This window comes from Uloborus diversus, chromosome 6 (genome assembly GCF_026930045.1).
Source record: "Uloborus diversus isolate 005 chromosome 6, Udiv.v.3.1, whole genome shotgun sequence".
Lineage (NCBI taxonomy): Eukaryota > Metazoa > Arthropoda > Arachnida > Araneae > Uloboridae > Uloborus > Uloborus diversus.
In genome coordinates, this window is record NC_072736.1 from 163877152 (window position 1) to 163892890 (window position 15739).

Genomic DNA, 15739 nt, shown 5'->3' on the forward strand with positions numbered 1-15739 from the left:
AGATATCTCTTTTTGATGATTTTTCACTAAGAGCAATCATTAGCGGAGCTAGAATTTTTAGTTGAATAAAATATTCATTTGGAGAAGTTTGCCAAAGTCCTGAAACTTTGTTCTGGTAACCCTAGCAACTTCGCTTGTGACGTCAGCAGCGAAAAGTAAAACAGCGACTGAACGTCTATTACTTTTTTTTTTTTTGAAGAGCGAGAAAATAAGTCAAAGAAAAAAAGTAACTCCCGACGTGGTTAAAAAATTTTTTTTTCTTTGAGGGAAAAAAAATATTTTTTTGAAAAATGGGAAACAACTTAGTTGTGTGTGTGGTGCAAAATACATCGATTTGACTAGCATTACGTATTTTTTACGCAATGATGAAATCAAAAAACAATCAATTTTTCTGCTCTTGTATGATATTTGAAATACGTGCAAGTCTTTTAAACCTTTTGTTACGCTCATAAATATTTATATGTCGCTATTATTTTTATTTATTTATTTTGTATTTATTTATTTTACTTCATTTTATTCTATATTATTATTATTATGTATTATTATTGGCAAATCTGCTGCTCTGTTAGTTTAATAAAAAATTCTTCCTTAAAAAGAATGTTCTAGAAATAACTATTTTCTTTAAAAAAATATATATATAGTGCTCCTAACAAAATAATCATACAAAAACCCGATTTTTTTTAGCCTTCTGTTGTTTTAATTCCTCCTATAAAAATACTATTAAAATGCGTTTCTAATTAAAACATTGAAAATAAAACATATAAATAATCATATTTGTACTTACCAACACTGAAGAATTTTATAATGAATACGTTCTTCAAGCGATACAATTCAAATAATAGGAAATGATGTGCTTAAAATCCTCAAAATGACATAACTTTCACAAATTTATCTTGTGCGTATTTATAAAAATGTTTTGCAACATTTATGGTGATCAATTAACAAGTGTTCAAATGAAACTCAGATAATGAAACTTTGTTGGAATTACTACGTTCTTTAAATAATGGCAAGATTTCTTTTCTCCATTCCAAATTCGCAACTCCAATAAACTATAGGGGGCGCTGCAGCCACTGTCTAATGGCGGATGAAAAAGGCAAAACAAACAAATGCCGTAACTTATAACTTGCTTTGACGCTTAGTGAATGACGGTATTTTTTCATCCTGTTTGTGGAAGCTTTCTTTTCTATTCTTCTGAAATTACATTACACCATAAACTGTCTGAAGCCTGTAATTGACCCCAAAGAAAACACGTGGAATGGAATGTTTTACCTTTTTCTTTAGTATTGTTAATCACTGCAAGGTAGCGTACTCGAGCTTTGGAGTTGCGAATAAGACTATCGAGACATAAGCATCAAATAAAGCTGTGTCGAAAGCCAATGAAATATTTCTAAATTAACATATTTTTAATCATCTTCTTCTTTTTAAATAAAAAACTTTTAATTTCTTTTTCGTCATTGAAAAATTCATTTTTAAATTTATCATTTGTTATGAAATAAATAACTGAAAGAAAATTTTTAAAAATGGTGAATGCTGATACAAACATGTATCACTTTAATGTTGATTTCGGATTATGTTGAACTATCTTTTACCCTACTTGTGCGATGTAAGGGAAGAATTGTATTCACAAAAAAATTTCCGGCTCAAACTTCAATATTTCTTGTCATTTTAAATACCCACGAGTGTATTTTAACTATTTATTTCGTCACGTTCGTTAATAGCGCATGCGGATGAGGAACCGAAAAAAAACCTATTTTGACGATTCCCGAATCCATTTCGTTGCTCGTGTAATTCAAAAACAGTTAGTCACTGAGGGTTGAAACTTTGCATGTACAACCTGTACAAAGTCTCGTTGCGTAAATCTCTTTTCTGATTGCAATCGGATGTTACATTATTAATTTCGAGTCATTTTTCTTATCAAGGTATGTTCATAGGATTGCTCATGCCATCTCTATTGTTAATTGAATATTTCGCGCCATTTGGAGCCTATTGGTAGCACATACTCTTTTGCGCACATTTAAAGAAGTTTTACAATCACGAAAGAATTCAGTTTTCAGATTCCCGCAAAATTTATTTTTAATGATTGAAAAATACATGTTCTTTAATGAAGGAAGTTGGCATAATGTCCAAATTAGTTTTTTTTTTAAATGTTAATATACTTAATGTTCAATATTTCGTAGCAATTAAGTGCATAAAAAATTCATGACTATATTTATTTATTTATCTTTGAACGTCCATGATCAAAAGGGAATATTTTAAATAAAAAAGTTTCCTAGTTGCACTGCTGTTGGAATTTATTTTAAATGAATAAAAGGATTAATACTGAGTTCGTAATGGTTTTTAAAATATCGTCTGCATTAAAATATTTTTTACTTAAACTTCAGCTTCTAAATTTCTGACGTGGATTAATGCAACTGTCACTTCTAAATATCGGTTGCATGTGAATTTCATTTTGTAATCTTCTATTTTATTTAGCTTTTGTTTTGTGTATGGCAACAAATGCATAGTTAAGTCAAAAATATTTTTTATTCTTCATCGTTTTATGTTATTAAAATTGTACCATGGCGTCAATAAAAGTCTGTTTCTTTTTCTAAACTATATCTTAAATATTAACTATTAAATAAAACTTAATCAGAACAAATTCATTTCATCACATGGTAAGAAAAATATTTGAATCTTTGAATCTTTATTTTAAGAAAAGCTCTGATGCTTTTTGATTATGAATGATGAAGTATTTGATTGCTTGATTTAAATGATACTCTGATTCCATTGTTTCTCACAAAGCAAATGTATTAATTATTGGAATTTGAATAAAACATATATTTTATAGATTGATATGAAAGTTATTCAAAGAGAAGGTATGCTTTTCTTTTACCTCGTATAAAGTGAAGAAATTAATAATGTTCTGAAATTTGAAAAATTCAGAAATGTCGAAGTCCCGAGCACTCTTAATTTCGCCCCTCTGCATTATAATAATAACAATAATCATAATTTATAACATTATTATTACTATCACTCAAGAAGCTGACTTTTCCCATACGGTTACTGAAACATGATTTTTACCTCTAAGTCGTACATTATTTATTCTGTAATTAAGTTGTATTAAAAGCTGTATCGATGGTAAGAATATTTCAATAACAACACAAAATCTTTATAAACAACAGTTCACATTTAATGATAAATTGAACTCGTATTTCATGTGAAAATTTAATTCATTTTCATGAATAGCAGTACTATATATATTTCATAAGAATGTTTGAGAGATAAAATTCATATTTTTCCTTCCTGCAGAGCTGAACGCTTGAAAAAAAAAAAAAAAAAAAAAAAAAAACTTCACTTGTAGGCACGATTTCACTATATTCGTGGTAAATAAATAATTTCTCTGCAATGTTCACTACCTCTACCGTTTCCAGCAGAGTTTTTGTCTCTTTTTAAGTTACTGTGATTGGAGAAAGAGGGATGGATATATAAGAGGTGACAGAGAGGAGTATAGAGTGGAGGAAAGTCGGCAGGATGGTTTTGTCGTCCTTGCTCCAGAGGAATCCTTCGATTTAAAGTTGCTGTTAGTGTTTAAGAGCGATTACTGTTTCGCCTCTGGATGAGGTCCTTCCAGGATGTTCCTCACGAATTCTGGAAAAGGTTGAAAAAATGGGGAAAAAAACAGAGAAATATCAGTGATGAGAGAAAGAGATGTTGGTTGGGTTGGTTAGTGAGCGAGGCGGGAAGACATTCAAGCAGAGTCTAGAGCCAGAGCTAGCTAGGATGACACTATGGATTCTCAGCGGTGAGAGTATCCTTTACGGGCATCCTGAGCTATAGCATAAGTCAAACATATGTCCAGGCCTTCCTCAAGAAAATCATAGGAAAAGAAAGAAAGTTCTTTATTGCAGTATACCGAAAGTAGAGTGGTTCGCAAAAAACGGTTTTTTTTATTTCGGAATCGCGTTAACTCTCAAAAGTTGGAGTTCAGTATCCTCAATGGGGTCGTTTCCGAAATTTTAAAAGCATTTTTTTCTGAAAGAGCATGCTTAAAAACGTACACTGTTAAAAATTTTCCAGAAAATTTACGGTAATTGTTACTGGCATCCATGTTGCCAGTAACTATTACCGTAAAAATCAAATGTTACTGTAAAATTTTACGGTTTCCTCGGTAGGCCACAGCAACCAGTTGGCGCTGGGATCGCTTATTTCTCCGGTATAAATTACCGTAAAAATCAGCGATGCGTCGGCGATGCAATTTTACAGTAACAATTACCAGAAAATCTTCCTGAATTTTTAACAGTGTAGGATCTGACCATTTTTTAAATAGTTCGTTTAAGTCTAATATTTTTAAAAAATTACTTTAATCGGTGCGCTTTCATTGTTGACGCTTCTGTCCGATGACGTCACAAATGGTGAAATGCCATTCAGTGTTGCCATTCACAGAGCAAAATATTAAATTCGCATCTTTACTCACGTGTATTGGCAACGATAGGGTTAATAGCAAGCGTAGAGCGCAATTTTGATTCGCTTCTTGATTATCATAACGTGGAAACGCGGTAGAAAGATGCGCCAAAGAGCATCATTCGTGACGTCATCAAGACCACACCTTGTTTTTTGAAAAATCGGACATTTTTAAGAAATTAATAAAAAAATAACTGTTGGGAAGATGAAAGTATTTTCTGGGTCCATGCTATTTTTTTGCTTATTCTATCAATTTCAGTGACAAAAAGTACTACTTTTGACTGAAGGAAACAACCCCATTGGGAAAAATTATAAAAAAAGTTCTAAGTTGACATCTTCAGTTCGCGCGTGAGGCTGAAAATTTGAAAAAATATGTTAAAAATTTAAATTTCAAAAAATAATAAAATTACATTGTTTTGTATTTTTTCATAACACAACTGCAATAAATTGTCAGTATATAGCGTAGTTTGAGCCAAAAAAAATATTTTAAAGCTTTTACATAAGATCTTTAGTTCGGCCATACGCCTTAGATTGGGCAAGAGATTTTAGCTCCATCTAAGGCGTATGCGCAAACGAAAGATCTTATGTAAAAGCTATAAAATATTTTTTTAGGCTCAAACTACGCTATATACTAACAATTTATTGCTGTTGCATTATGAAAAAATACAAAAAAAAAAAAAAAAAAATAATTTTATTATTTTTTAAAAAATTCAATTTTTTGCATATTTTTTCAAACTTTCAGCCTTATGCGAGAACTGAAGATGTCAACTTAGAAATTTTTTTAAAATATTTTTCCCCAATTGAGGATACCAAACTACAACTTTTGAGAGGTAACGCGATTCCGAAATGAAAAAAAATCATTTTTTTCGAACCACCCTAACCGACATCCCCTTTATGGCATCCAGTGACTGTAGTTTTGTCCTTGTTGTGGACTCACCAGTCTGGAATAGTCAATAACCGAGCTAGAGGCAAGTGTCACCTCAGTAAAGCTGAGAGCGCCCACAAACTGGTATCTAAAATTGATTTAGCACAACGGCGAGAGTCCATCCACAAGCAATGGTACGGTTAAACTCGCAAATCGAAGGTAAAAAAGCTTAGGTTTAAAGTTCTTGCAGTTCTATTTGTTAAAAGTTTGTCTTTTATCGAATCATTATCGTTCGCGAGAGCTATGTTAAATTTTACACGCTGGATGCAAAATTTGATATGTTTTAATATCTGTAATCTTCTCTCCCATACTCCGCCTTTTAAGTTTAATTCTTATATGATTCGATTATTTCAGAAAGGACGTAAGTCCTATGGATTCCAGTAGGACCCACGCGCTTTCTGAAATAATCGAGTCATATGTGCCCGCTGACACGATCGTGGAGACTCTCTAATCTCTTTATTACGTTATTTCCAACTGCACATTGAACAAAAAGCAACATAATAGCTATAACTTAATGATATTTTTTGTGGTGAAAAATAATTAATTTTAAATAATAGGAGCTATAGTCTATGTAACGGGAATTGGCGTGTCAAGGACAAATAACTTTGTCACTCCTCACTCCTGTCATACTTCTGGTTGTCATGGTTACGGCACTATGAGCTTTTTTCCTACATTGTTTCTACAACACATAATATTTGCAGAAGCAACGTAGACAAAAAGTGCCGTAACCATGACAACCAGAAAGGGAAAAGGATGGATGGTGGCAAAATTATTTGGCCTTGACACGCCGATTTTCGTTACACAAAATGTAATTAATGCCTGATAATTATTTTGAAGTTAAAACGAATAATTTTGGCTGAATTGATTCGCGCCCAATTTCAATAGCGTGACATTAAATAATCATATTCTTTAAGGGCTGAAACAAATATATCTACAATTCATTTATTTATTTTTAGAAAAAGTCGAATAAACGTACGTAAAGTTTAACATTCAAATTGAAATGTTTTCAAACTTTATAGAGCTAACTTTTTTATCCGGTTCACGTAAAAGGGCAAAAGTATGTATATCGTTTGCGAAATACATGCTTGTATACCTGGACATAAGTTTGAGAAAAACAAAGCAGTCGTAAAGCAGCTGAAAAATGAAGCAACTAAACTAAAATGTAGCAGTAACAGCGTTGTAGCAAAGCAAAGATGGGGGAAAAAAATTACAAAAAAGCAATTTCTTTTTTCATGAGCTTTAAGCTTTGCTGCTGCACTAAGTTTTATGCAAGTTTTTTTCGATTTCTTTGCTTTCTGCAGTAGGTTATGACAAATCAAAAAAATAAACAGCTAAATCTAGTTGTAGCGAAAAAAAAAAACCACTGCAAAAGCACGTAAAAAGCACAATCATAACTAAAAGCAAACTTATTGCATGAAAGCTTTATGCACAAGGAAAAATAATAATAAAAAGACACACGAAGCAAAAAGCAAAAAGCCACAAAAATTATGCTGTTTAGCAATGACTAAAGTAGCAAAACTGAATTCACACAAAAAATGCACTTAAAAATTGTTTAACACACTTTTGTTTCAAAAAATTGTATGAAGCAAAATTTCACTACATGGCAAAAAAAGGACTTAAAAATAAGGAAAAGACTTTGAATTAAAGTTTTTCTCGAATTTCTCTGTGCATTCAGTCTTAAATATATGTAAAGATATGAAGCAAATTAGTTTTTAGGAAAGTTGCTTCCAAAATGTTTATCTGACATTTTACTAATTACCTTAAATTGGTTAAATTGGTATTTTTTTTAAAACTGGTTCATTTCCAACAAAAAGTAATCTGGTTCAAAAGTAATTTCTGTATCATTTAGAACAAGGTCCGACAGACTCCCCGGGCGACTAAAAATTTCTTTGGGCACTAGTTCTTTCAAGAAAATCCTTCAAAAGCACATTTTTATGAAATTTTGCTATAACTCTGAGAAGTAATTCGTCTGGTGCCTAAAATGTTTTCCTGGCCCCTAAGATTTTACAATTTTTGTTTTACCTCTGACTTAGAAACATACTTAGTTTTATGTCTTTTGAATGTTTGATCGAAATTTGAAAGAAAGTAGACGTTGAAAGTGTTAAAAAAATCTTGATTCAATTAAAAAAAAGAAACTAATTAGACGAAATTTATATGGAGTATTTGACATAAATGTTTTGAATATTTCACTTCTTGAAATATTCTGTGATTTGAAAATGAAGTTTTAAAAGTAACTGCCCAGAATTTTGGTGAGCATTTGAAGAATTAAAAAAAATATTACAAGTGCTATCAGAACTCAAAAGCTATTTCCTGTTCATTTTTTGTTGATATTTACTTATCATTTTCATCATTAATTGAGATTCAAATGTTATTTACGAAATGCATCCCATTAAATCATTGAACATCATTAAAACAATCAACTAAATAAAAAATTACATTCACTTTTTTTCATAATTAGAAAATGCCGTTTGTTTTTGGACTAACCCAAACATTCTAGTTTAAAGTTAACATGGAAAATTCTAAATTTCCTTTCGAACGCAAATGAGATTACAATTTAACCAGGCATAAATGTGTATTTCAATTTCAACAAAATGACATTTGAAAAATAAAACTAATACTATTATAAAAATTGAGAACAAATTTCCGTTTTTTAGCTTGCATTATTTAAGAAACTTACTTTCGTATTTGATGTAACCTTCCTCGTCTTCAGGTGGACAGCAAGCTGTGAAAATATCGTCAACTTCTTTGTCATTCAATTTCTCACCTGTGGAAATACATAAGAGGTCAGTTTTATTTTGAACAATCTATTATGTTATAAAGTTAATACTGTAATTTTTGTTTGAATTAATGTCTGTTATAAGTTGCTATTGTCTTTGTAAATGGTAGAAATCAGTTACATAATGTTTTTAAATGTCATTGGATAACTAATTCAAAAATAATCACACATACTTGATTTTACAGTTAAAAGTCATCGGAAATTCAGTCCTATGTTTTGACATAATTTTTTTTTTTTTTTGGTGCTTTATATTTTAGATACGTTAAACTGACTGAAGTAATATCTGTGACTCTCATTTGGTGTTTTATTTGTTTAGTCCTTAGTGCTCCAGAAATTATTTCTTTTATTATCCACTTTCTCAAAAGGGATTTATTCCTTTTTTTTTTACTTCTATGTAAAAAGTTTTAGCAGAAAATATCCTTGTTTTGTAAAACGAATGTACACGTTTAACTACAATCGCAAAAAGACTGAAAGTAACATTAACTGATCGTTAATAATTGAAACTATTTTGTTTATAGGATGCTTTTCATTGATATTTTATTATTAGTTGAAAATTTAGTTATGGAAACAGTACTTAAACAGTAAAGGTATTGTACTATACAGAGAATACTGAATTATGAAAGTAAAACGGCACATGTTACTTTTATATTTAAAATATTCAAAACTATCGAATCTTGGACCATTCATTTTCATAAACTTAAAATAGATGCCACTTACATTTATTTGCTAAATGCTCTCTATTTGACTATTAGCCGGATACCTGTGCAATTTTCTCCTTTTAGCAATGGCCGCAATAATGTCTGGTTGTAAAGTTGTGAGAGTTTTTTTTTTTTTTTAATATTACTCTCGAGAAAACGTGAAATCAATAGCTTGTTACTCGTCAAATAAGACAATTTCATTTATAGTACATATTTCAAATAATAATGTTTTACAGATACCATTATAAATTACAAACGTACAAATGTCATAGATAATGCTTTATGCTGAAGTACGAGCAAAAGTACAATATTTTCAGATCACTCACTATGGAAAAAAATATGCAACCAAAACAGTAAATAGATTTGTTTTTTTTTTTTTTTTTTTTTTTTTTTGTGCATGTTTTAAAATCGAAATCGCATTTAACACAAGAAAGTTAATTAAATAATAACTAGGGATGAAATATCAGAAACAAAAAAAAGATTTTAAAAGGAAGCTAAAAATATACTACAACTAAAAATAGTACAAAACTACAAACACTTTTAAAAAATATTCTGGTTTTCCCGAAACTTTACGTCTAGCACCAAATACCTAAACAAGTTGTATCTTTTCTTATTTTTACTTTAGTTTTATTTATTCATTTATTTATTTACTGTCAGCTTGTATAAATCTTTGTATATTACTGTCTGACCACGGATTGTATGGAAAGACAAACATCCGTTTTACAGCCGGAAATGGACGAATCTATTATTTTTTACCGATGTCAGTTGTTGCAGAAGCAGAGTCTCATTCGAATGAGCGGAATACGCCATAGACTAATAATAAGAGTAGACCGAGCTATGGCAACCCTTTTGCTGCTCATAAACCAAACCATGTGACTGGTGGATATCCTAGCAACAGCGGGCGTTAATCGTAGCAGACGATCAACGCCAGCGCGAAATAAAATAAATAGAATTGATGGAACACGGAAGAATGATCTTTTATGGAGTCCGATTTGTAAATTTGTTATTCTAAGTTAGTAGTGTAAAAAGGCCGGTTTCCCTGCAGCAGGCGCAGCCGCGCAGCCGGCTGCGCCTGTGACCTCGCCTGGTTGCGCCTGCCGACCATTGCCCCTCCACTTCCTCCGACCTTGGGGTTGACCTTGGGTTGCGCCTGAATCTTGAAGAAGATGACCACCGCGTTTTCGCCCTTCCTCGTTTTCGCTCGCGAAAGGTTACGAATAGTTTTCGCGCGTTTTTGAATATTTTCCCGCGCTTTTGGACTTTGTCGTTTTTCTAGTCATAGAAGACTAGGAGGTTTTTCACTTTTTGAATGGCAACGTCAAAGTTTTGGTTGTTATGACAACCAGAGTTTTTAGTTTTCGGTTGGCAACACCTGTTGCTATGCTTTAACTTATGCGGTGTTTAACGTTCATGACGCCATCTATTGAGAGGTTTATTTTTATTTTTTTTTTATTTCTACGAATTTAATTATTTTTATTTTTACAGAGTGTTGAAGTTGGGAATCGAACACCCAAACTTTGAGTTAGCAAAAACGTATGCTAACCACTATGCTATATTTTTCATTACTCTTTCAGTCTTAATGTGAATCTGTACCATGACAACGAATATTACAATTAAATTAATTTTAAAACCATCAGTTAATTTACTCTTTAGTACTAATCATGGCATATCATTAACTGAATTTCAGCTCATAATTGAAACTATCATCATTATTATTATTTTTCATAATAACAAAGTTTTCACTTAAGTAAAGATTTATTTAAATACAACCCATTCGAGATTTTAGATTTGGTTCAATGCTTTGTGGACTTGAAATATATTTTAAACTTTGATTTTCTTTTTCATGCATTTCAAACTTTATCATTTTCATTTTTTCTAACTTGTTAAATTTTCTTAACTAATTTCATTTTTCTTTGTCAAATTTACAAATATTTTTTCTAACTTGTAAAAATTTCGAAGAAATAATTTTCTTAACTAATTTTTTTTGACTTTCATACAACAAAATATTTTTTCTTACTTGTTAAATTTTCAAAGAAATAATTAACTTAAATATTCTTTCACACATTTTGAACTTTAACGTTTTTTCCTGTCATTTAGCACTTTGATTTTTTTTTTTCACTATTTTAGCGTTTTTCAATTATTTTCAGTCTTTAACTATTTTCTTAACTTTTTAGTCTTTAACTAATTTCAAGCATTTCAGACTTAGATTATTTTTTCGTGATTTCGATTTTTTTTAGTATATTTTAGAGTTTGATCATTTTCTCGCTTGTTTTTACTTTATCGTTTTTTTTTTTTTCCCGATATTTTTAAACTTAGAAATTTTTCACAAGTAGTGACAGGAATCGAACCTTCAAATTTTTCAAAACGTTATCATGTCTTCAATTTTTGCAATCATGTCAAACTTGCAATCAATTTACTCGTAGTAGTAATTAACACTTATCATTAACAAATTTTCTCAGATTTTAAAAAAATCAACTTAATTAATTTTTTCCAGTAAGCAAATTGCGCACTCAAGTTACATTCCAACACTGCATATATGTTTCAAGAGTTTCATTGAATTTATCACATTCCATTTAATTAACTCTAATAATTACTTTTTCATTAATACTTAACTTAATCATTTTATCATACATTTATTCCAGTTACAAAATTATGCTTAAAAGTTATTTATTTTTCTTAGCACAAGAGATTTTAACATGTTCCTACTAAAATGCTTTTCACTCTAGTTTGAGTTTACTAAAATAGCAACTCATTTACGATTTAGATTCATTTAATCGTCTTTGATTCTTTTTTCATTGTTAATATTTTAAATTATCACATACGTTATTATTTTTATACATTTATCCATTTAATTTTCGAAAATCTACAATCAATTTACTTTTCGTATTAATTAACACTTATCACTATCAAATATTTTCATGAATTTTAAAAAATTATCTTCTTAAATAATTTTTTACTGTAACCAAATTTCCCACTCAAGTTATATTTTATCACTACATATGCTTTTCATGAGTTTCACTTAATTTATCGCATTTCATTTAATTAACTCTAATAATTATTTTTTATCATCGATATTTAAGTTAATCATATTTTCCTTTCTTTATTTTTTTTTTCATGCAAACACTCTTGATGGAATAAAACAAAATTTTCAACTTTCATGAATTAAATCCCCTCTGAATATTTTATTTTACTTTACCATACTTTACTATTTTACTTACTGCGTTTTACTATTTATCATTCATTACAGCTTTTCCAAAATATTACTTTACAACCAACCAATTTCATTAACAGAATTTTCATTACAATTTATAAATTTCACTTTTATTTAATTATTTTTACCTACGGTAAAATAAAACACATAACACAAAAATGTTAAACATCAATGAAGTACCCAAGAAATGTTAAAATTATAAGTCGAGTATCAAAACTTCATGTCAGCAAATTTTAAAAATAGACTTACCGAAAAATAACTTCTACTGAAATTCATTTCAAAACTTGGAATCAATTTACTCTTAGCATTAATAAACACTTATCATTAAGAAATTTTCATGGATTTTAAAAATCAACTTATTTAATTTTTTTCCAGTAAGCAAATTTCGCACTCAAGTTACATTTCATCACTTTATATGCTTTTCAAGAGTTTCATTTAATTTATCACATTTTATTTAATCAACTCTATTAATTATTTTTTTTGATTAGTATTTAACTTAGTCATTTTATCGCATAGTGTTTTACTTTATTATTTTTTTTTTTCATACAAGCACTCTTGTTAGAATAAAACAAAATTTTCAACCTTCATGAATTAGAATCACTTTGGCTATTTCATTTTCCCAATAATATTTTACTTTAACAACTAATTTCTTTAACAAAATCGATATCATTTATTTTAGTCTTTATCCTTTTCGAACGATACATTCAAATGGACAGCTATACGTTAAATTAAGAAACTTAATCTAAATTTTGACAAATTAAGTTATAGCTAAATACTGACTAAAATTAAGTACAAAAGACTAACCTTTTTGGGGTGAAATCCCTCAAGTACCAGCTATCGCGAAGTTATTTAAAAACAGTGAATGAAATTGTAATAAGTGGATTGTTAATTATAACTCAATCTCACAAAATTACAATTACATGCATGTTTTATTTGAAATCGCTGCATACGGCTGGCTGCCCATCGTCGATTTGCAGAACGCATGCCGTGATATCGCAAATCAACTCGGCTGTTGAAAGAAACTACCGTAATCCCACAGCACTTCGGATCGTCCACACACACACATCGAGGCGAATTGAGAAAATGACTTTATCAATATTGCTATCTACCCCTTTACCGATAACAGATAACAAACCCCACGTGCTAGTATTATTCACCACCTGGCCTACGTCTTTCAAGTGATGTCACTGTTTCTGACCAATTAAAATTAGTTCACGTTTCTCAAATATCAAGCACATAGATCGGCAATAGCCTGATGTCAGGTTTTCCAAACAAAATTTTAGATTTTAATTCGTAGTTTCGAATTAATTTCTTTTTCATTTCAAACTTATAAAAAAAAATTTCCAGCTTGTAAGAATATTTCTTTCAAAAACAGATTTTTGATTCAAAACAGTATTTTTTCAAACTTGTAATATTTTTCTACTTAGAAAATGAAATCAAAAATTTTTGTTTTCTTTAATCATATAAAATGTTTTTAAGAAATAATTTCTCAAACTTGTAATATTTTTCCACTAATTAAAAAAAAAAAATCAATTTTTTTTTTCAATCATATAAAAATAAATTTTTAATCTTACAACAGTAAATTTTTCCGCAAAAATATTTTTTTCAAATCAAAATAATAATAATATTTTTGTAACATATTGTTTTTTTTCCTTTCAATCTTTTTTTTTTTTCAAAAATTTTCAAACTTACAAAATAAAATTTTTTCAACTGAATCTTCAAACGAAATGCTTTAATTAAATTTAAAACTCAATATCACTTTACTCTTAGTATTAATAACCAATAGCACTTAACCATTTACTCTTTGCACTCTAAGTATTAATTAACACACACGCATTAGAAATAATAATAATAATGTTTAAGATACTTACAAATCATTTACTCAAGCTTTCAAATATCCATCTAGCATGTTATTGTTCATTCGTGTGAGGGAACTTGTAATAAAACTTTACTTATCAACCGAAATTATAAGCGAAAATATCGCATTTTTTAGCACTTAATATAATCCAACAATTAACAAATTGGTTTTAACTTTGAATTTAAGAAAAATAAAAACTATTACACACTTAGTAACATATCTATCGATGTATATTATTTCATGACAAATCACAAATTAGTGAGGATCTTTTATCGATCATGTGACCAACTAAGTTAAGAAAGAGCGTTCTTATCTCATATGAGAATTTATAAGTCTTTAATATTTCTCTTTAATGTAAGTGTATTGATACGTACGAGTTTGTGTATGTGAATATAACTGTGTATTGTTTTCAAACCATTGTCATGTTTAAGCTTTACGGTTCTAATTTTGACTTTCCACTTAGCATTATTTGAAGTCCTTCGCATGCATTAAACTATAGAAATATTACAAAAATTATATTTTCATTCAGTCTTAATTACAAAACCATACAATAAGATGAAGACAACACCGATAGTATAAAGATTACTTACAATAAAGTGCATATAAAAAATATATGTAAGAGTGATTTCAAAGTATAATCCATCAACCATATTCAACAACTCAATCAAAACACAAGTCTCTTTTAAAATGATAAACACAATTTATTCACACACACAGTAAAAGACAATTAAAAAAAACTTTCATCTTTAAGTAAAACTCTTCAAAACTTTCAAGCGTATTTTTAACATCGATTGCATCAAATAAATCAGACACATGACATTTTAAACATGGACTATCAACATTCAAAGTAACGAAGTCACGAGTCAAGTTTTCCCAATTAACATTAAAAAGAGCCCGTTCGAAAAAAAGTGTCGAACTTTCGACCCCTTGTTAATGATTCACATTCATGCACTCTCATGTAAAAAATGAATCCATTTTTACAATCCACACATTCTTTTTTAGAAAGGTAGTTTATGTTGCATATGAGCTCATCAAATAGTCACTTACGTAGAGAATCAGCCAGTTTACGAACTTCTTGTGATGTATATGTGCTGATTTTATCACATCGACAATCACAGGGATATTTTTTCTCAATTTCCGAAAGGATGTACTCTTTTAGAGTATAAGTCATAAGTTTGTCTTTGACACTACGTGAGATACAAGGGGATGCGTAGCACAATTTGTCAATCTGGCTTTCCAAAAGTAGAACTCTATCAGGCATCAACTGGAACACTTCTCGTTTCAGTTTGAACAATCTTTGCACACTAACACAGATGTTACCATTCGCACTCGACTCTCCTTTTTTATAACAAAAGCGAAATCACGGTCTTCGATTAATTTTTGATTTACATTTTTACGTAGGCTTGAAATAAGTGATCTCCACACATCTGGTTCTAAGGAAATACCATCCATAGTTGGTCGAAAAATACCATCTTTCCCACACGTATATCTTCTAATATGCACGCGTGTACGTTTCCGAAAAGTATTCACCTAAAGTGAAAATACAATCACCCAAGTGTATCATATCATCAGGCTGTGGAGAAGCCTCAATGTTCATTTTCATGTTCGTTGCATCCCATCTGTTCATCTTCAGGCTTCAAAGTTTCAGAATGATTTTCACCAGCGTTAGTCATTCTTAACTCTCATAGGATTAGGAGTCACAATACTAAAACAACTTCCTGTGAACTTAAAAAATAAATCAAACTAGGTTTTAACACTAGCTGGTGAAGAAAAATCCTAAGTACATAGAATAAAATTTCACGATCTCTTTCAAAGCTCAGAATCACCCTGA

At 29.9% G+C, this 15739-nt stretch overlaps 1 protein-coding gene across 2 annotated transcripts in view; it reads right to left on the reverse strand.

Moving 5' to 3' along the window:
• The window catches only part of LOC129225089 (myosin light chain alkali-like), a 64890-nt gene that overhangs the window by 11956 nt on the left and 37195 nt on the right, over positions 1-15739 (reverse strand). Inside the window, exons 5-6 of one of the 2 annotated variants that reach the window (XM_054859644.1) lie at positions 8043-8129; positions 3146-3627 (exon numbers count right to left, since the gene is read on the reverse strand). In XM_054859644.1, the coding sequence (XP_054715619.1) occupies positions 3578-3627; positions 8043-8129 (137 nt within the window). In that variant the 3' untranslated portion in view covers positions 3146-3577. Of the gene's footprint in view, positions 1-3145; positions 3628-8042; positions 8130-15739 lie in introns of those variants that run through there. The other variant, XM_054859643.1, reaches the window with a different exon arrangement.